Source organism: Mauremys reevesii, linkage group 10 (genome assembly GCF_016161935.1).
Source record: "Mauremys reevesii isolate NIE-2019 linkage group 10, ASM1616193v1, whole genome shotgun sequence".
NCBI classification, from domain to species: Eukaryota; Metazoa; Chordata; order Testudines; family Geoemydidae; genus Mauremys; species Mauremys reevesii.
Window position 1 is genome coordinate 53,296,547 of NC_052632.1, and position 22,864 is coordinate 53,319,410.

Consider the following 22,864-nt stretch of genomic DNA (forward strand, 5'->3'; position numbering starts at 1 on the left):
CACATACAATTTGTGTGCCACATTACAACAATTATTAATGCCCTAAAGGGAAGTCTTTCTTTTAGCCCCAGACAGTACTGCAAGCTTCCCCAGTGCCAGTGCCCCTCAGGCATGGCCTGGCAAGGCAAGGCAGGAATTTTCAGTCCTTGGTCTCCAACCAAGAAACTGTCTGCCAAGGCCTGGGCTGAAACCCACTGAACAGCCATCAGGTCAATGCTGCCCTGGGCTGGCTGTGTGCGCCACATGCCCCAGCCTGGAAAGACTGTCACTACCATTCCCCTGAGTCAGCCAAATCTCAGAGGGCTTAAAGAAGAGCAGCACAGTGAAATCAGGGTCTGTCTTTTATTTATATACAAACATCATGTAAAAGCGCCAACAGTTTGCTTTTCTAAGCACAGAATAATTCACTCCTGACATCAAACAAAGCTGACACCTGAACCACAAGTCAGAACTCAACCCCGAAGGAGTTCATTTTAAGACTTCCAGTTGGTTTAAAATGTTTACTCGAATATACAGAGTACAAATACCCTTGCACTGGAGCAGTTTAAAATCAGGGTCTCACTTTGGGCTGTGTTTCTCTAACCAATCAGCTTAAAGAACAAAATCAACCATTTCACATTCATAAGCCAGAGGGCCAGAGCCCCCGCGTGCATACATCTGACCTAGTTTAATGACAGGGGTGACAGACAACCAGAGAAAGAGCAGATGTTCACTGTGTTTTGATGGCATGCACTCAAGACACAAACCAGAAAGGATTACATCAACTGAAATAAACTGAAGTACAGAGCCACTGAAAAATGGAGATTCGGCAAAGGCTCCCTGAATAGCTTTGGGTTCAGCATCTCAACAACATCAGCTAGTTTTAACCCTCAAAATCTACATATCCTCTTCCTAGTATAAAAAAAGGAACCAGAACAGAACCGCGTGCATAGAATAATTCATACCATACCCATTAGCGATGGACCTCTGGGCAGTGACTCTTCGTTTTCATGCAAAAACTGATTGGGCTTGAAGGGTAGAGGATTCACATTTCCAGTAAGTTAGTTACAACCTGGTGGCCATTTAATAATAATATAGTTAAATTAAGTTAAAAACAAGCCCCCCTACAGTGCTGCGCTGAGTTATCTACACACTTGGATGCACTGCCATTAGTGGGGAGAAATGAAATGTCAGGCTCTAGGTAGCACAGTGAAAAAGTGCATTGAGGGAGCTTCATCAGTTTTTCTATCCCCCAAACATAGACATTAAACAAACGTGAACAGAACAAAATAAGAACAAGGCATATGATGCAAACCTACATGTCTAGGGAGAGAGCAGCACAGTCAGAAATGGCTAGAGCCATACACCTTCCCTTTCACTGCACCGTGTGGGTTCGATAGACGGGTGTTTCATTAGGGGGAGGGAGGGAGGCTGACAGCATCGGCTAGAGCTGAGGGTGGTGAAGGCGGACGAGTGTGGCATCCAGACTGCATCCCCACCTCTTACTCCGATAGGGGAGTGCTCTTGGTGATGGATTTGGACAAGCCATCCAGTGAGGTCACCAAACCCATTGCACTTGTGATTGGCCACCGATGTGAACCCAAGACGCTGGTGACAAAGGCTAATGGCTACACCACTGAGTCCCAGGTAAAAGCTTATTAGAAAGTCAAGGCAAAGGAAATGCAGATGCACACACAGTTTCTATTATCTTACACTAGACAGCTCCAGCTCATCCATGTGGCAGCTCGGAGCACAGAGGGCCCAAGTCTCCTGAATTCCATTGAATGAATGGGAAAAAGATAAGGCCCATTTTTCTAGCTCTCAAGCTCACTGTCCACTAGATTTGGGGGTGGGGGTGGGGGAGGAGCAGGGAAAAACTGCTACTTAATGCTGAGTTCCAGAGAGAACCAACCCTCGCCCCTCCCGCAGGCTGAGCTTTCTCATCCCTTGGTGACACAGGCTCTGTTCCCAATGCTAGAGGTGTATGGTGGGGTTTACAGAACCCAAAGGGTTAAAGTGGCTTCATGATTCCAGCAGACTCACGGCAGGAGCTACTGCTCCATTCTCCATCCCTGGCTTTGTAATGGAAGTTTCTCAAGACTACAACTGAGGATGAGAATTTCTAGTAGCTGCCAATTTCCGTACAGAACTAGTGGGTTAATGCCTGCACCCGCACTGCAAGTAAAGGCCTCTCTCTTCATCTGTGCCTCAAGATGGCAGATGCCCTCTGTAACCCACTGCCTCTGGGCTGCTGTGTAATCACCCTGGGGCTACAGGAGCCATTACACCCATGGAAGAGCCAGACCTAGGGAGATACAGCCAGGGACTGACACCTGAGGCTCCAAGAGCCCAAAGCACTTCAAAAGAAACAGAAAACATCCCCTGGACACCTGCAAACTAAATAGAGCTGCTGCTTCTCCATCTCCTTCAGGGCAAGGCTGAGCCGGCTGGGCGCCAAGGCAGGAAACAAACATTAGCTTTGCTCAGCTGCATAGCACAGCCAGATGTAAAAGCACAACATACAGAACTGAATGAACACTGGCCCTAAAATAAAACCTTCCCTTTCACACCACATAGTCCAGCAACGTGCACCCTCCGGTTGCTAGCCTACAGACAAAGCAGGGAAACGGAGCGAGTCTAAGCGTCCAAAGAAAGCAACCAGTCAGAGACACTGCATTTCCTGCAGACAGGTCGCCTCTTCCTGGGGCTGGATGGATGCGCTTGCTTTGAATCTGTGGTTTGTAGAGAACTGCAACAGTCAACTAAACTACAGGATCTGTCTGCTTTAAAGAGACAGAGCTGGTGAGCACAGGAGCACCCCAGCACCCCACCGTCCCCGTGGGAGCAGACGGGACATCTCGGCGTATTCACAGCTTCTAGAGAAATAAGCGAGCTGCCTGCATGGAATGGAAGGACAGCACCCCCGTTTTGCAATGGCTCAGTCTATCACTAATTGGGCAAGAGCCCGTTGGAATGGCCGCCCCCCGCATGCTGCCAGCTGAAGGATGTCTGCCTTACATCACTTTAACAGTGGCTACCGACAGTGACTGATGTGGGGGATGCAAGAAGGTGAGGTAGGACAAACCACCAGAGGTGGCTCTGACGGGCAGACATAATCCGGGAAAGTCTCTGTGCAGTCTGATGCCTCATTTGCTATCCTGGTTCTAAGCCCTCTGCAAACAGCTGTAAGGGTGAGAACAAGATGGGACGGCTGGAACGGCAAGGCGAGTGTCGCAGCTATTCAGTCTCACAGCCTAGACAAGCTACTTGTCAGAGCTCACAGCTACACACCAGCTCTAGCTGTTTGGGGTGGGCCTACGGCTTCCTCGTCAGCATGTGAGTACCGTCGCTCTACTACAGCTTTCTAAGCTCTTTACAATGGAAGGGGAAATAAACACACACTACCAACGTAGGGCTAAGCAAAGGAGCATTCTGCACGTGTAGATCGGCGTGGAGGAGGGGGTGACGTCATTCCAGCAGGTGTGGCTCCCGGGGGTGCTGTTAGCACATGCGCTTGTATGTGTAGATGTAGGCTTTGCAGTTGGGACAAGTGTGGGTCACATCCTTGAAGTCGTCTATTAAACATGGAATCAAGCAGCAGCCCAGATCACATCTGGAAAAAGAGGGAGAGATTGAAGCCAAGTGAGCAGGGAGGGCACAGCAAGCACCGTAGGGGCCTCCACCCCTCACAGCCTGGGCAACTAACTACACACACGCACCCCCCAGAACAGGGACACTGCTGCCACCCCAGACACCCAGTGAAACCTGCTCCCACTGAACCCTGGTGGCTTCCCTGGTAAGTCCTAGCATCCCTTTGGAGCCTGGTACAGACACCTCCCCTCCCACTCCCGCAGGCTGAGAAGAGCAACGCCTTTTAAGGGTCCATATTTAAAGAACACAGCAAACACCTGATTTAACGTCTCTCACTGCTGGATGGAAGCTCACGATTGGGAGTGCAGGGACGCCCAGCAGGAAATTCCCCTTCCAGCTAAAAACCAGTCCCATCCCCACGACAGGCGCTCTCCTGACACCACAGTGAGTGCAGTGGGGGCAGCTTCCTGCTAGCACCAGAGCCGCCGGAGCAGCAGCTGTACTAGGGAGTGGCCAGAGCCCACCAGCAATTGGCCTCAAGCCCAGCTAAGATGGAAGGCAAGGCAAAGGGCACACACAGGGACGATCACACACACTGCAGCTCGGGGTCCCCATGGTGCCTCACTACCTCCTGGTCCAATTTCCTCCTCCGCCAGCAGCAGGCGAGAGGCCCAGTCCTGTGTGGGACTCTGTAGGGGATAAAGCCAGCTGGATGAGTAGCCAGTTAGTGGAGAGGAGAGGTCAGTGCTGCTTGGGCAAGTCCATGGCTTGCTCCTTTAGCTCTTCCCTCCCCCAATCCATCAGTGACCAGAGTGGAAGGCACCAGAGAATGGTAAAGTTCCTCCTCCTCCCGGCACATACCCAACAAAGCAGCAGAAGAAGCCGAGGAGGAAGTTCATGAGCCCTATCTCATGTGTGATCGCGGTGGTGATGGCCTGCTGGCAGTGAGGACACACTGTCTGCACGGGGCTGCCCTGGAATATTTCTCCCTGCAGCACGGTGACGGTGGTTGCAGCCCCCGATGGTACAATGACAGTTGCTGTGTGGCCACCAGGAGAGGGGTAATGTCCCGCAGCCGGGTAATAGCCCATGGGAGGGTGAGGTCCTGGGGGTGGATAATAACCTGCCAGTGATAAACACACACAGTGAGAGGTCTTGGCACATTAACAAGCGATCCCTATGCCACGTTTCTGAGCAGTGGGATGACGTTAGCACCCAGCTGCTCAGTACTCCCCAGCTGGCTGGCTCTGTGGGCTCAGGACTGACAGTCAGTACACAGATTCTGGTAATGCCTAGGGCCAGCCAGGATCGGGGCCCCACTGAGCTGGGTACTGTACAATGAGTCGTAGGCACGTCGTACCCCAGCGAGTGCAACCGAGGACGCTGCAGCCCTGTAATTGCTAACCCAGCGCATGGCTCTGCGCAGAGTGGGCAGTGTGGAGAGAGGAACCACACAGAGTCTGTTGCAGATTACCATCGACGCCTCTCCGGAAAGTCAGGCTGCAGGGGCCCGGGAGCTAAAGCTCCTTCCTTGGTGCTAGGAGACCCCTAGTGAACATCTCTCCCCACAGCACAGAACCCAGCACCAAAGTTCTGGGAGCTCCTGAGAGTACATAGCAGCCACTGTGTTTGCCTGCCTGGTCCTGACAGTAACTGGCACCGCCTCACGTGACACCAGAGCCTATCCTGCCATGCCACAGAGAGCTGCGACTGTGTATTCACTAGCAGGGCAGCTGGCATGGTGAGAAGCCCCGGCTGCTGCAGAGAGCAGGCAACAGCCCAGTCAGATTTCTGGGCTCCCCTCAGTGCACCAAGACAAGGCGTCTGGAAGGAGCACACATTCATCGGAGCTCCCGCTGAAAGCCATTCTCCACATTACCCAGCCCCTCCAGTACTCACCATGGGGCATGTAGGGCATAGAGCCATCTGCAGAAACGGGAGCGGGGATGTACCCCGGCTGCAGGGGTGGCTCATACGGGGGTGGCCCAAAATCTGAAGGGGGCACAGGCATCCCATGGGGCTGGACTCCAGCAGTGGAGACTCCGTCTGAAAGGAAAGGCAGAAGGCATAAAGGATTAGCTGGACTGGAAGGAGGTCGCTGGGGACAGTGGAGGGGCAAGGCAGCGAGTGGCAAAGCAGAGCTGAGCTGAGCGTTCTAAGCCAGGCTGCAGTGGCAGACAGGCCCCCAGCATATAGAGTGCAACATTAAAGGGGGCCTGGCAGAGACCAACCAAGTGGAGAAGACCAACTTAATGTTGCAGTGAGGACCACACCTACAACCCACAACTGGGCAGTGCCAATAGGAAGAATCCAGCAAAACACTGGAAACCCTATGCTGTGCTGTGCTAGAGGGAATTGGGAAGTGTGTGTCTCAGCCAAGTAAGCTCTGCCAGAGAGACCCCAACATCTCCCCTTGCCAACTCGGGGGCTTTAACACCCACCATGTTCAGAGAGCAACTCATCTCCGGTGAACATATTTAGCAGGGGGTGCCCCTCCCTCCCACCCTCCCAGCCAGTACTGGAAGTCCCCCGCACAGGCAAAAGGTGCTGTGCCGATCCGGTTAAACCTAGAGCAGATCCCGGAGCACTGGGATTAAAGGCCCAAACTGTGGAAGGGGCATTAGCTGGAGACCAGCTGCATTTCGCTTGGGCACTGGCCTAACAGCCCACTGCAGTTCCAGCCAACGTCTATAGCTCAGTGCCTCACTCCCTGCTCTGCGACCATCTGAGCCATGGCTGATGTGAGTTCTGTTGCAGAGCACTATGGACTCTTTGGGAGGATAGTTATGAACTACAGGCGAGTCTCATCTTACACTGGGGTTACGTTCCACTGTCAGCGCGCAAAGCGAAAATCGCATATAGTCAAAGTTACATTGAGTGTAATGGCAGGAGAAATCGCCCGCACTACAGGTACAGTATTTAAATTGGTATTTTTCTCTTTTTTTTGTTTTTGCCGACCGCACAAAGCTGAATTCGTGCATGTTAAATGTGCGTAAGATGAGACTCGCCTGTACAGTCATTCAGTCTGGCCAGCTGGGGGAGCAGCCAGGATGAGAGGGGGATGGGCAGGACCATTTGGGAGCTGAACTGCCCTGCCAATACTCACACAACGTCAGACTCGCCTGCATCTCCCCTCTGGCTGCAGCTGTGCTAGACAGGCAGGTTTCAGCCCCAGATCTCCACATCTAGCTGGGCTCCGAGATGGATGGATGGATGTGAACTGGGGACCATGGAGTCCCAATATATATGCATCCACTCGAGGGGTGCACAGCAGGCCTCCACCAGCAGCTTGGCTCCTTTTGCTCTTGGAGCACTAGGATTTTAGACCTGCCACGCCCACCCTGCCTCAGACTAACATGCTTGTGCTGCATTGTGTCAGCCATGCCTGCAGAGGCATCCCGGTGCTGGGTATCTCAAGGGCCTCCTCGAACCCTGGGGAGCACCTGATCCACGCCCCAATATATACAGGCACTCGCTACTCAAACCAAGCTGTAGTTACCGGGAAGCACAGCTCTCCCCCTCGCTCAACACAGGGGCAGTGCCAGGGCACGGGCTGATACTCAAAGTGCAGTAAAGTCTCCCTCAAAGCTGATTTGTATTAAGGAGCTAAGAAATCCCTGCTAGCCGTTCCTCTGCTTTTTTGGGAGGTACAAAGAATGCTGGGCAGCCACCCTGAGTCCGGCAATCCTGGGGCTGAGCGTCTTCAAAAAGGAATTCTGGGAGACTCTTGAGCAGCCAATCACTAACCCTTTAAGGTAAAGGGCTCCTGGCATGCTGGGATTAATGCCTTCCTACCGGACAAGAGGTGCAGGAATATGCACAGCCAGATGGGTTTGAGGAAGCACATCTTGGTATCTTTTCAGCAGAGCAATGGGACCGGCTTGGGGCCCACCAAACCCCAAGTGGCCAGGAGAGCAGTGAGGAGGCAGTATGGGAGAGAAATACAGAAGTGGAACAATTCTCTGGCTGCTTCAGCTCATGGAAACCCTCTACAAACCCCAAGGAACTGTGCTGCATGCTCATCAGTTCTACAGCACCATGCAGCGGTGGCAGGATTTTGGGCAGGGCCTGGGTGTGAGGGGAGAAAAAGGGAGGATCCAGGCAGCTGGTACTGGATGGGATGGGAGCAGCTGGTACTGTGAGAAGCAGGAGGGGAGAAGGCCCAGTGGGAGAGCTCAGGGACTTTGTTTTAGCCATGCTGGGTCTAAGGTGGCAGCGAGCCATTCAAGATGGGACATTGGAGAGACAGAGAAACAAGACTGGACTGGAGATGAGAAGCAGATTTGTGAGGGGGTACAGTGGAGTCACAACAGCTGGTGAGATCATCCAGGGCAGGAGGAGTCAAGGATGGACCCCTGAGAGACACCAGCTGAGAGGCAGAAAGTGGGAAAGCTCCCAAAGTTTGGGTCAGAACCCACAGAAGAGCAGAGTTACTTGGAAGCCCAGAGAGACAAAGGACAGGCTGCAGGAGGGTGATCAACTGAGGCAGCAGCTGGGTCATGGAGCACAAGCAGAGGAGAGGAAGCGAGATTTGGCCAAGGGCCCTGGTGAGAGTAGCCTGCGTGAAGACAGAGGCAGGGGCTCCTCTACAGAGAGGAGTGAACCTGCTTTGACTAAGTCTGTCACTCCTTGGGCCAGCAAGACGAGGACGAGAAATACACTGCTCAACTGGCCAACCGCTGAGTCACTGGCTGGCAGGTTCAGGAGAGAGAGGCAGGCCCTGCCACACTGGGCTAGAGTCTGGCCTGCACATAGAGTCACTTGGGTGGGTGACCAGACCTCTTGGCAGTCGGGAGATCCTGGGATGGTTTTATTACAGCTTCTCCAGCTGCCCACTGCATAGCTGCACCACAGACCTCTCCTTGCCTCCCTGTTAGGGAGTAAAGGGTCTGAAATCGAGGCGGAGCAATGTGCTGATTTCACTGCTGTAGCTGCTCTGCATCGACTCCAGCGCGCCCCACCCAGCAGTGTGTCTGTAAGGAGACCACCTGCCCCTGGGTTTCCCCTGCATCTGCCCTTCTCCCTCTGCCATTGGGACTGGATTACGACATAGCCAGGATGCCCCATCCTCTGCAACTTACCCGACATGGTGGGTGGGCCATTCTTCTCTTGTAGTAGCGGTGCTGAAGGTCCCCCTGGGTAGGGTGGGGGCGGGTCACTGGACATCGCTTACAGCTGGTCTGCAAGGAAAAGAATTACAGTATATACAAACTCATCACCCTTGGAAGTACAGAAGCATCCACCCCCCCACCCCACCCCACCCCACCCCACACACCCGCAGTGCAGCTCAATGCTGGCAGACAGGGAGAGCTTTAGGGTTACCAACAGGAACCAGATTTTTCCAGAAGTGTTATTTTGGTGGGATCCTAATCCAGCTCATCGATGGACACTCACTGCAACCCTAACACCCTGGGCTATGATCTTGTCCTCATATCTCCTGAGCTAAGCAGCTGAATCCGCAGCCGCGGGTTTCCCGTGAGTTCGAGCTGGGGCCAGAACTCATGGGAAACCCATGGTGCTGCAGACAGCACGGCTGCGGATTCAGTGACCCTCAACTCCTGGAGCAGCTGCAGGTCACTGATGCAATTCCTGCATATATTTCCTAAATGCTTTGGGATTATTCAGGATGGAAGCTGCTCTATAAAAGAGATCAGCATCATCACTGTAGGATCAGAGATAGAGGATGCACGTCTGAAATAAACATAGGCCCTGAACTCTGGATCCACACTTCATTCATGTTAGAATCAAAGCTTTGTCTTACGTTAAAAAGAGCAACACCTAGGGGGCAAGAGCAGGAAGAAAAAGCCCATAGATCACTGTAGGAAATTAAATATTTGTTCCTAGAAGTGCCTAGTCCGCTTCTAAGAGAGGCCTAGGAAAAGGATCATCTTTAGTTTCCAAATAGTTTTACCTTTCTTCTCCCTAGAGCAGGGCAAATCAGATGCCCTGATTCAGTCAAGAAAATGACAAAATTCTTGTCTAAATTCTGTAGTCTGAAAGTCATGTTAATCTGATGAAGCTGTGCGAGGGGAAACACACACACACTTTATCAAATGAGCAAAATGATTTCCCCACACCCCAGAGGTGGATTTACAATAAAACTCAGGGTGCCCTGGCACGGGGCCCCCCCAATGATAGGGGGCCCCAGGGCCAGGCAGCTGAGGGGGCAGAAGCTTGGTCCTGGTTCTCCTGCTGCAGGCTCCGCACCCAGTGGCATCCAAGCTCCCCACTCCCCTTTCCTCCCAGTGCTTCCCCCACCCCCGAACAGCTGTTTGCCAGTGCTCAGGTCGCTCCGGGAGGGAGAGGGAGGAGCGGGGCGCAGTGCGCTGGGGAGGAGGCAGAGAAGAGGCCGGGGCATGGCCTTAGGGAACAGGGTGGAATCGGGGGAGGGCGGAGCAAAGGCAGGCCCCCTGCACTCCCCCTACACATACCCCCTCTTCAGCCCCGTGTCATGAGCAGCTCAGGGCGGGGGTTGGGGTAGGGCGGGGTAGGGCAGGGAGCACCCCTACAACTCCAGCCCACACCCCCAGCTCTGATCTCTGCATCCCCCTCACACACCTGTAGCCCCCTGCCCTCCCTGGCTCCTGCACCCCCCACACATACCCTGCCCCTCCCACCCCATGCCCTGACTCCTGCACCCCCTCACATTCCCACCTTCACCCCTCGCACCAAATGGGAGCTGCCTCAGATAAGCACTCCCACACCCCAATCTCCTGCCCCAGCCCTGAGCCCCCTCCCGCACCCTAAGTCCTGCCCAGACGCCGCACCCCAACAGTTTTTTATAAAGCGCTCTTATCCAAAGCGCTTTACAATAGTTAGCCAACAGTACGAACAATATTTGGAAAGACCATTAAGTGGTCCGCCAAGACCCCCAGCGATTTTCAAGTGGTCTGTGGAAAAATAAGTTAGACTACAAAAATAATCAAGGTACCTCACTTTATTTTCATTTACTTCCTATTACTTATAGGAGAAGGATGAAGGGAAAAAAGAATGAAAAACGGGGGTGGGGAAGGGGAGATAGAGAGAATGTTCTTTTTCTTGGCTGGGTCCCCAGGAGGGGCCCTAAAAATGAAGCTGAGCACAGGGTCCCACTAACTCTAAATCTGCCACTGCCACACCCCTTTCTGGATGTGCTTCTGTATACATGTGTGGAGAGTGGCACAGCTCCTGCAAAAGAACTGTGTATCTGCACAAATCTCCATTCAGGCCAGTGGTTGTTCCCTCCCTGTGAATCAATAGGGAAGATGCCTGGGCGGAAGGTCAGGATCCAGAAAGTCCTGGGTGTTTTATTTGCACTTACTGGGAATGGCTTCTTTTCTGGATGTTTTAATGACTAAGAAAGCATGTGCCATTGCTGGGGGCTCTCTAGAGCCCCACTCCTGATGGGGACAGTGCACGTGCCAGTGGGGAACCAGGGCTCTCAGGGTTAGGACATTCCTTGGCAGATTATAAATGCATCACAATTGGAGCCTACATTCTGTCTTTTCACTAGGAAGCCCAGTTCAGGTCAGGTCATGCAGTCCCAGGCTGGTGTCGAGCACACTGGCAGCACTAGTGGTGACTGGGTAGGCATGTAGATAGCACTTTGTTGTGGGGCAAGAGCTGGGACTTGCCCTGGGGCTAGACTGAGACTGTGTGATAACAACAGATTACTAATCATGGAGACCAAGCACTACCATACAGCCTTGTGTAGGTCAGACACATTCCTACCAGTATTTCAAGACAGCTTTTCTACGTGGGTGAGGAATGCACTTCATATGGGAATCCATTTGGAAACTTCTCCCCAACCAGGATCTTTCCCTTGCTTCAGTCCGGACAACAGGGTCACCGGGAATGATCTGCTGAGCACCTCATGCTGAGGTAGGGCTCCTTAGTGGGAAGGGAAAGGGGGTGGGTATCAGTTTACCCGTAGGGCACTCATTTAGCAAAGCTTTAGATAAAGAGATTAAGAGGGTGGCTTATACACAAGTTTATACAGCATTTCTTTCCCCTTGAGCAGTATTTCACAGTGATTGGCAAGGGGTAAGAAAAACTATTTCCCCTCCAAACAGAAGCACATAGATCTTATGCATGCTGCAGCTTGTTTTTCAAAATAGCTATCTATTCCCTGGTCCTCCAGCCCCCAGGAACAGAGTATTTTTTAGGGTCACTGTTAACCATTGCTGGCTATTGGGGCAAACGGCACTGAAATGCAGCAATAATAAAACAGCTCAGACTCTGCCAGCACAGAATTCACTGCATCACAGCCAGTTCTAGGGCAATTTCATCCCCTTAGCCAAGTCCAGCACTGAAGGACTGGGATTCCAGACTCCCACTGCAGGAGAGGAGGGGAAGAGTGACTTGGCGATGCCTAGAACTGGGATGTAATTTTTTGCCTGCTCTACCACCACCTGTCTCTGAACCACACGTCTGCTAAATAAGACGGATGCAGACAAAGCCTTGACATGAAAAATTAAACAAGGCAAGTACCTGAGTATGGACAAATCTATACAACAAACACTCACCTTTCTCAAAAAACTTCAAACATGCAGCAAGTGTCCCCTGTGAAGCATTACACCCATTTCACAGAAAGCCAAACTGAGGCAGAGGTAGACTAACTTCCATCTGTTAAGACTTATAGCTCCTTTTACCTGTTTAGTTTATTCTGCTCATATTTTTCCAATGACCTTCCCTGTTTCTTTTATAACAGATCATTCAAAGCGTAACCCAGTCAAGGAGAATTTTGTAGGAAACTGCAGAAAAATCTTACCACAATCAATCACCCTCTTGTCTTACAAACTTTTACTCATCCAGGAACCTTCTCATATCTCCAGGGGAGCAAGGGAATCCATCAAGGCCCATATGTTTTCAGCTGTCTCTATTTATTTACTTAAGCCAGACTACACTACAGACCTATATCAGAATAACTCCATCACTCAGTAGTATGAAAAATCCGCACCCTGAATAACAGTTGTACTGACCTAACCCCACGTGTAGATAGCACTACAGTGGTTCTCTCATCAGCACAATAACATCTTCACTAAAGCGCTACAGTGGCACAGCTGCACCAGTACATGAATACAAGCCCTCAGATTTATGCTCTAGGGCATCCTTGACGTAATCTCAAAATGCATTGTAAGTGCAGCGCTTGGGGAAAATCCATCAAACAATTACAATCTTCGTCAATCTCCATTTTCAAATGCCTGGGGGGAAACAGTACTTATTTCAGAGTAGCTTAATCAATTTGCAGCATCTCTCTAGAGCGTCATTCTATCAGAGTGACCTACAAAGACAGACATTGGTTTTAAGCCCTTTTTAGCTTAATTGAAATAACAGGAATGTCAGGTCTGCTCTTCCCCATTTGTGCTTGGGATCTCCACGAGTGACTCACATATGGATTGAGAGCTCTCTCAGCACTGAATTGAAGAGGTATTAAATCCTCCTAAGAGACCTGTTTTGCCTCAGAGGCTGTGGCTACACTTGCATTTCAAAGCGCTGCTGCGGCAGCGCTTTGAAGCGCTAAGTGTAGTCAAAGCGCCAGCGCTGGGAGAAAACTCTCCCAGCGCTGTCCGTACTCCACCTCCCTGTGGGGAATAACGGACAGCGCTACACTGGCGCTTTGTAGCACCGCAATTTGCAGCGCTGCAGAGGGTGTGTTTTCACACCCTGCTGCAGCGCTGCAAATTTGTAAGTGTAGCCAAGCCCAGAGTGTTTGAGTTAAACAAGTGATAAACAAAAGCGTTACATTTGAAACACTGATCTTTTCACTAAAAGTCACTCTCCCCTCAGTTGCTCAAGTCCCACTTACTTGGTACATGTAATCCCAATTATCTTAATAGTTCACGACTCATCCAGATAGGTCTTGTCTGCCCTGGAAGACTAAATGTCTTATGTGAAAACCCAGGGAGGGGGCAAAAAGCCCAGGAGGCCTTCTTTATAAATCATAAAGCAGCGAGAGAGCACAAACCCACATTTTGTGTTTGCCAGTCACCTTAAAGGCTCTACAGATTTTGGTAGGGTAGGGCAAGAATTAAATACAGTAGATCTCTTAAATCCTAACTCTCAGTCCAGAGATTATCCTGGCCACAAGCCTCTCTCCTGTTTTTAGGGCTAATACACTTTTTTTCAGGGTGTGTGACAAATTTCTGCTCACTGGAAATAGGGAATAAGGATGCTTAAGGAATAACCCATCTTTTAAATACTCAGAGGGACTGACCCTTCAAGCAAACATTAAAACACCAACTGCTCACCCCTCTCTGCCTGTGGCTGCTAAACTGCCATTTCCTCCAAATTGCAACAAGTCAGGATGCTGCACTACAACATGTAAGTCACTTTCATTCAGGATGTTAGGAGGGGAAAGAATGGGGGGGTATCAGATGTGCCCAAAACAACGCTTTTGGCCCAGTGAAGAGGAGTGCTGACTGATGCATTCCCAAAGGAATGCGTCCAGCCCCCCTGGGCTGGGCAGGCAGTGGCGATACCAATCGGTCGGAGGGCTCATCACCTATATACAAAGTTTCACTGCTTTAACTCAAGGTGCTATTTTAAACTCATGCAGTTAAAGGGCTGCAAAACGTATGTGGACACTACCAGTTTAAACTAGGCTTATTTCTGTTTAGTTTAAGTCTAGTCTTAACTGATGGAAACTAAACTGAAATAAGCCCCCTTTTAAGCCAAAACAAGTGTGTCAATAAACTAAAGCAAATGTGTTTAGACAAAGCCTAAGGTGCTATAGGATCGAGGCAATGAGGTAGGACAGAGAGAGGATCTCCAGGGAACTGAGAAAAGGGACATACTAAACTATAGTCCCACAGGATCTGCCCATTCTAATAGACCAGGAGTCGCCGAACTGTAGCTCGCAAGCCACAGGCAGCTCTTTTACCATTAAAGTTCGGCTTGCAGAGTCCCTCCCATGGACCTCATTCTCTACCTACCAGACTGGAGGTGGGGGGAGCTCAGGACCTCTGCCTTACAGCAGGGTGGTGCGGTAGGGGCTTCTGCCCAGCAGGGAGGTGGGTCTCGGGGCTTCAGCCCTACAGGACGCACCTGCCAGGGCTCAGGGCTTCAGCAGGAGCGGGGCTGAAGCTCCAACCCCCAGCTCCCGGCACGTGCATCCTGGCTCTCAAACTTCTGAAGACTGCCATATGTGGCCTGGAGGGCCAGTAAGTTTGACCACCGCTGTAACAGACAATGTGATTAAAGCGTTGGTTTCAAAGATTACGATGGCCCCAAGGGAGTGCTACGGCTGTGTGTGTGGGGGGGGAGGGGGTTACACTTCATTTGAAGAATTTTATCCATATGGCTCCCTTTCAACAACTGAACCCCACTGATGGGCGCACCAGGGTGTCATGGAAAATAACCCCCTCCAAGGATTGGTTTGGCAAAAACATGGTGGGCAGCAAGATAGCTCTCCTAAAATAATCAGAAGTGAAACAGATCATAAGGGTATGGCTACACTTGAGAGTTGCAGCACTGGTGGAGGCTTTCCAGCGCTGCAATTAGTAACTGTCCACACCTGCAGGGCACATCCAGCACTGCAACTCCCTGGCTGCAGCGCTGGCCGTACACCTGGGTCTGCTTGGGGAATAAGCATTGCAGCGCTGGTTCTGCAGCGCTGGTCGTAAAGTGTGGCCACACACCAGCGCTGTTATTGGCCTCCAGGGTATTAGGAGATATCCCAGAATGCTTTTAACTAAATTATTCCCTTTGTTTTGTTATGAAGCCTCTCTTTGTTTTGTTGTGAACGGCTCGGGGCTCTGGGAGCTGCTTATCTAAAAAAAACAAACACAGCTCCTGTTTGCTGTGATCAATCTGTGAACAATCAAATGAGATATCCCCCTCCCTGCATGATTCATAGGGGTTGAGTGTTTGCTTTTTGCTTGACCAGCAGCAAGAAAGGGAGTCGGCAGCTGCTTATCTGGTCTGCAGGCTTTTGCAGTTAAAGAGTAAGGGGTCGGAAAAAGTTTCTGATTTTGCAAGTCAGGGAGCTGATACACAGTGTTGGCTCCAAAAATCCACTCTCTCTCTCCCCTGCTCCCTGTCACACTACACTCCACCCCACCCCCCCTCTTTTGAAAAGCACGTTGCTGCCACTTGAACGCTGGGATAGCTGCCCATAATGCATCACTCCCAACAGCGCTGCAAATGCTGCAAAAGTGGCCACACTGCAGCGCTGGTAGCTGTGAGTGTGGCCACACACCAGCACTGTCCCTGCACAGCTGGACGACAAGCGCAGTAACTCCCAGCGCTGCAACTCTCAAGTGTAGCCATACCCAAAGGCTGGCAACTAAAATGTCACCATTAGGCTTCTGAATCACCAGCCTCTTAAGAGGAACAGAGGCAGTTCACACCTTGCCAAGCTATGGTTTCAGGCTGTGATTTTGCAGGTCAGGGTCAGAATGTTTTCTTTGCTACAAAAAGGGCTAAGAACTGAATTAGTTTGTAAATGAAAGTTTAAATTCTGTATAAACTAATGAGGCCATCAGAAGTATTCATCCCTTTTCCCATTGTAAGAATGTGCCCATAAAGAGAGACATGCAAAAGGCAAGAAACATCTGTGCATGCCTTGTTGTTCCCGTAAGGTGAAGGCAGAAAGCCTGAAAGTTGCTAGCCCCCTAAAAAGAAGCTGTCATTTTTCCTGCTTGTTTTTAACACTAGAAACATATGGCTTGTTCTACCCTGTTACTGCTGGAGGACTCTACGCTGTCTGGAGAGCTAGTGGCAGGTGACACCACAAGATGCTGAAATCGAAGCTATAGGGGGAGGAGGGTATTTTTGTCAGACAGTTTAAAGCTCTATTTTTCCATTTGCCTTTTTTTTTAACAGCAAACTCAGAACACTGGCCAATCTGTTGGAAGCTGAATCTTTAACAATTATATTTCCTTCCACCTTCACAGGAGGGCTGACAGCCCTCTTGGAGGACTAGAGAAGAAAAACGGGGAAGGCAAAACTTGACATGCCTGACATTGCTAAGATTAAAATAATAATAATAAGTCAGGTTTCATTTATACATCATGAAGCAGCAAAAAAGCCATGAACAATTTCCACGTTCTTTGCAAGTCACTTTAAAGTAGCACCACACTGTTCAGTATGCCAGCCTTCAAGACAGATCAGGAGCTAAACTCCCTTCTGGGGATCATTCAGCTGGAATGCATCCGAAGAAGTGAGCTGTAGCTCACGAAAGCTCATGCTTAATAAATTTGTTAGTCTTTAAGGTGCCACAAGTACTCCTGTTTTTTTTCAGCTGGAAGGCTAAAGCAGACATGCAAAGGAAACAAAACATGGGTTTGTGCCCTTTTTTGCTCCTGATGTGTTTGAGAAACAAAAACTCAGGCCCTTCATGTTTGTTTTTGTTTGTTAAGCAGGGAGCATTCTGCTTGATTTTTCATTAGAAATTCAGGTCTCGGCTAATGTGGCAAAACTAGGATTACAAGTCAGTATCATAAGCATCAAGGAAACAAAATGCAAGCCACTGAGACAGGGAATCTGAATTAAAATCACTTCCTACATCTTGTTTGGTTTAAAGTTCATTCAATTCAAACACCTGAGAAACCCACAGAATTAAAACTCTGTTACAGATTTAGCATCACAGGCCCTTCAATTAAGGACGGAGAATGCTTCCAATGTACATCTCTGGGCCCTACAAGATCTCCAGCACAGCAGAGAGCAAAAGGCTCAAGATTCCGAATACTGCTAAACAAGCAGAATCCTCCCACGCTTCCCATAAGAACATAAGAAAGGCCGTACCGGGTCAGACCAAAGGTCCATCTAGCAGAGTATCTGTCTACCGACAGTGGCCAATGCCAGGTGCCCCAGAGGGAGTGAACATAACAGGCAATGATCAAGTGATCTCTCTCCTGCCGTCCATCTCCATCCTCTGACGAACAGAGGCTAGGGACACCATTCTTACTCATCCTGGCTAATAGCCATTTATGGACTTAGCCACCATGAATTTATCCAGTCCCCTTTTAAACACTGTTATAGTCCTAGCCTTCACAACCTCCTCAGGTAAGGAGTTCCACAAGTTGACTGTGCGCTGCGTGAAGAAGAACTTCCTTTTATTTGTTTTAAACCTGCTGCCTATTAATTTCATTTGGTGACCCCTAGTTCTTGTATTATGGGAATAAGTAAACAACATCACTCATGATTTTATATACCTCTATCATGTCCCCCCTTAGTCTTCTCTTTTCCAAGCTGAAGAGTCCTAGCCTCTTTAATCTTTCCTCGTATGGGACCCTCTCTAAACCCCTAATCATTTTAGTTGCCCTTTTCTGAACCTTTTCTAGTGCTAGAATATCTTTTTTGAGGTTGAGGAGACCACATCTGTACACAGTATTTGAGATGTGGGCGTACCATGGATTTATATAAGGGCAATAATATTTTCTCAGTCTTATTCTCTATCCCCTTTTTAATGATTCCTAACATCCTGTTTGCTTTTTTGACCGCCTCTGCGCACTGCGTGGACATCTTCAGAGAACTATCCATGACGACGCCAAGATCTTTTTCCTGACTCGTTGTAGCTAAATTAGCCCCCCATCATGTTGTATGTATAGCTGGGGTTATTTTTTCCAGTGTGCATTACTTTACATTTATCCACATTACGTGATTGGGCAACAAAATGGCAAATGAAATTTAGTTTTGTGAGATCTTTTTGAAATTCTTCACAATCTGCTTTGGTCTTAACTATCTTGAGTAGTTTAGTATCATCTGCAAACTTTGCCACCTCACTGTTTACCCCTTTCTCCAGATCATTTATGAATAAATTGAATAGGATTGGTCCGAGGACTGACCCTTGGGGACCACCACTAGTTACCCCTCTCCATTCTGAGAATTTACCATTAATTCCTACCCTTTGTTCCCTGTCCTTTAACCAGTTCTCAATCCATGAAAGGACCTTCCCTTTTATCCCATGACAGCTTAATTTACGTAAGAGCCTTTGGTGAGGGACCTTGTCAAAGGCTTTCTGGAAATCTAAGTACACTATGTCCACCGGATCCCCCTTGTCCACATGTTTGTTGACCCCTTCAAAGAACTCTAATAGATTAGTAAGACACGATTTCCCTTTACAGAAACCATGTTGACTATTGCTCACGAGTTTATGTTTTTCTATATGTCTGACCATTTTATTCTTTACTATTGTTTCAACTAATTTGCCCAGTACCGACGTTAGACTTACTGGTCTGTAATTGCCGGGATCACCCCTAGAGCCCTTTTTAAATATTGGCGTTACATTAGCTAACTTCCAGTCATTGGGTACCGAAGCCGATTTAAAGGACAGGTTACAAACCTTAGTTAATAGTTCCGCAACTTCACATTTGAGTTCTTTCAGAACTCTTGGGTGAATGCCATCTGGTCCCGGTGACTTGTTAATGTTGAGTTTATCAATTAATTCCAAAACCTCCTCTAGTGACACTTCAATCTGTGACAGTTTCTCAGATTTGTCACCTGCAAAAGCCAGCTCAGGTTTGGGAATCTCCCTACATCCTCAAGCGTGAAAGACTGAGCAAGAATCCATTTAGTTTCTCTCTCCAATGACTTTATCATCTTTAAGCGCTCCTTTTGCATCATCATCATCAGGCCCCCCTTGTTTGGTTTAGCAGGCTTCTCTTGTTCTGATTTTTTATTTTTATTTTTTTATTTTTTTTTTTTTTTTTTTCTTTCTCTCTTCTTCTTTTTCTCTTTTTACTTTTTTTTATTTGTTTTGTGTTTGTGTGTTTTTTGTGCTTTTCCTCTTTTTTTTGTCTTTTTTTTTTTTTTTTTTTTTTTTTTTTTTTTTTTTTTAATATTTTTTTTTTTAAATTATTTTTCTTTTTTTTTTTTTTTTTTTTTTTTTTTTTTTGGTATTGGGTTTGGTTGTATATTATGGTTTCTTTAAAATTAAAAGGGCCCCATGCAAACTTTACTTTTTCTTTTTTCACTGTTTTTTTTTTTTTTTGTAACTAACCCTCATTTTTGTATTTTTTCCCCCCAAAAAAAAAACAATTTTGAGTTTTTTTTTTTTCTTTTTTTTTTCTTCTTTTTTCAGAAATCTTTTGGAATCCTTGGAATTCTTCAAGATCAAGGCAGCAGGCATTCAAATATATTTTAGAAAAGTATAAAACTAAAGCATGTTCTGCAGTCTGGGGAACATGCTGGGAAGCGAGGAAAAGAATAAATGACATCTGAACCTGACATCACACTCTGTCACACGCTATGTCGCACTCTGCCTTTATCTGACCAAGGCACTTACATTGAGAGTACCTACTCACAAATGAACACTTCTTGTTACCAGATACTGGGCAAGACAGCAAATGGGTGTGACTACAGTTTACATGAACAGTGGAAACTGTTAGAAATCCAGTAAGATCTAATGAAAGGTCAGTTATATTTTTGAGCTACTCTACTGTATTTTCCTAGGCACAGGCTGTGCATATTTAGCATTATTGTCCAGGACCAGAACCCCACCATGCTGAAAGAGCCAGCTCTACACTGGCACACTGTGACAGGTTGGATCACAGAAAACCCCTTGGGAGCTGCCACCCGATGTGCCAAGACTACTTCTATTCCTGTTTTCCCTGCCAGCTCAGGACTTCAGCACCCTGTTTTGCCGAGCCAGACACTCCTGTCAGCTCCAACAAAGACCCAGGGTCTGAATTACCTGTCCCAAAGCTGTAGGTTATCCTGAAAGCAGCTAACAGAAGTGTGCTTGTCTTGAGCACTCAGATGCCCAACTCCCAATGGGATCTAAACCCAAATAAATCCGTTTTTATCCTGCATAAAGCTTATGCAGGATAAACTCATAAATTGTTCGCCCTCTATAACACTGATAGAGAGATATGCACAGCTGTTTGCTCCCCCAGGTATTAATACATACTCTGAGTTAATTAAAAAGTAAAAAGTGATTTTATTAAATACAGAAAGTAGGATTTAAGTGGCTCCAAATGGTAACAGACACTACAAAGTAAGTCACCAAGCAAAAGAAAATAAAATGCGCAAATCTATGTCTAATCAGACTAAATACAGATAAGGTCCTCACCAGTTCCCGAATGCTCCCTTTTACAGGCTAATCTTCTTTTAGCCTGGGTCCGGCAATCACTCACACCCCTTGCACACTGTCCTTTGTTTTAGTTTCCCTTTCAGTATGGGGTGGGGGGTGGAGAGGCTCCTTCTTTAGCCATCTGAAGACCTCTTGGAGGGGTCTCCCAGGGATTTAAATAGACTCTCTCTTGTAGGTGGAGACCCCCTCCTCCCCGTGTAGAATCCAGTCACAAAAAATGGAGATTTGGAACCACATGGGCAAGTCACCTGCCCATGCATGACTCAGGACTTGCAGGGAGCAGCCATTAGCCACATGCTACCTTGAATATCCTCAGGTAGACTTCTTATGTGGATTGGAGTCTTCCAAGCTCTTTTGTCTGTTAAATGCTTCCTGATTGGGCACATTCCTTTCCCAAGAAGTGACCAAATGTTCTAACTAAAGCTATGGCTACACTTAAACTTCAAAGCGCTGCCGTGGCAGCGCTGCCGCGGCAGCACTTTGAAGCGCTAAGTGTAGTCAAAGCGCCAGCGCTGGGAGAAAACTCTCCCAGCGCTGTCCATACTCCACCTCCCTGTGGGGAATAACGGACAGCGCTGGGAGCGCGGCTCCCAGCGCTGGGGCTTTGACCACACTGGCGCTTTGCAGCGCCGCAATTTGCAGCACTGGAGACGGTGTGTTTTCACACCCTGCTGCAGCGCTGCAAATTTGCAAGTGTAGCCAAGGCCTAAGGCTACTTAGAAATCAAGCAATTATACAGCCAATGTTCATAACTCTGAACACACAAATGGTGCCTACATACAACTAGGATGAACATAACCAGTAGATTATAACCTTTACATAGATGTGTTACATGGCATATGTAGCAAAACTCTATTCCAGTTACATCATATATACCTTTGTAAGCACCCCCCCATATGCATTTTCCTGAGCACAGGCTGTGCGTATTTAGCATTACCATCCAGGACCAGAACCCCACCATGCTGAAAGAGCCAGCTCTACACTGGCACACTCTTCCAAGAACACCTTGAAAAATAATTTACCACTCACACCCTGCTGCCAGCTTCCAGCTGTAGAAATATGGCTGCTTCCAGGGTGGCAAGCTTCTCTGGTGCAGGGCTGGAGAGATCCACTGGCAGAGCAAGACAAAAGCAGCATGCGCGCGCACACACAAAAATAATGACATTCACCTTAGCAAATCCATCTAGGGTGACCAGACAGCAAGTGTGAAAAATCAGGACGGTGTGTGTGCGTGTAAGTGCGTGTAAAATAGGAGCCTATATAAGAAAAACACCCAAAAATCAGGACTGTCCCTATAAAAATCAGTACATCTGGTCACTCTAAATCCATCCGAGTCAGACAGATGATGCTTCCCATCTCTGTTCTACAGCCTGCCTCTCTCTGCAGGAAGATCTTGGGTTCCAGTCACCACTGAGACACGCATTCTATCACATGACCTTGGGGTGACCTTCCATGTGCCTCAGTTGACGCAGCTTGAAAACTGAATAAGCAATAGAAACCTCACTGAAAACCAGATGCTGCATCCAAGGCAAGATTCCCAGGGAAATAAATTACAAGCAGAACGAAACAAACAGCATGTTGCTGTTAGGGTTCACCTGCTCCTTGGCCAAAAAAAATCAGATTTGTTTTTCCCCACCCAGCTCCCCAACAAGAGAGATCAGGAAAAACTGTAAATAAATTCTCAACTAAAACAAAGGCTAATTCTCCCCCAGCATCCCTCAAAGAGTTACACTATGGGAGGAGCACTCAGAAGGACCTGTGCTGCGCCATTTGTGCCTCCAGGTGGGCTGCTTTGATCATGTACTGTTTGTCTTCAGCATTGACAATGCCAGAGCCGAGTTAGCAGGAGATGGTTAACTTGAACATTTAAAACAAGCCTGCTTAAAAAAAAAAAAATTAAACAGCAAATTAGGCTGCAGCTCTTTGCTCTACACTTAAAACTAAAACCTTAACCAGAAACCAAACCCCAGCCTTGATACTGCTAAATGGGAGCACACAAGGACAGCTCAGGCACGCGTTCTACTTCGCACCATCAAAGCGGTTGTATTTGTTTCTTCAGACATTTTTCTAAGTATAACATGGAGACCGAGAGCACAACACACACCAGGCTGTAGCATTAATCACTGAGAAATTAATATCCCCACAATTATTTGCTGTCTTGCCCTGTGCTGACAGCGAGGTGGACTCAGAACACAAAGGGCAGGCTGCAGTATTCTGGGTGTTATAGTGGATGTAATTAGCTCACTTAAAATGAACAGCACAACCCAAATCTTAATTCTT

General features: G+C 48.4%; 1 protein-coding gene across 1 annotated transcript in view; it reads right to left on the reverse strand.

Moving 5' to 3' along the window:
- Nucleotides 1-323: 323 nt before the first annotated feature.
- CDIP1 (cell death inducing p53 target 1) overlaps nucleotides 324-22,864 on the reverse strand; it is a 39,110-nt gene continuing 16,569 nt past the window's right edge. The window contains exons 2-5 of the mRNA XM_039492026.1: nucleotides 8,652-8,750; nucleotides 5,470-5,616; nucleotides 4,432-4,693; nucleotides 324-3,592 (exon numbers count right to left, since the gene is read on the reverse strand). Coding sequence (XP_039347960.1) covers nucleotides 3,481-3,592; nucleotides 4,432-4,693; nucleotides 5,470-5,616; nucleotides 8,652-8,736 — 606 coding nt within the window. The 5' untranslated portion in view covers nucleotides 8,737-8,750 and the 3' untranslated portion in view covers nucleotides 324-3,480. The remainder of the gene's footprint in view (nucleotides 3,593-4,431; nucleotides 4,694-5,469; nucleotides 5,617-8,651; nucleotides 8,751-22,864) is intronic.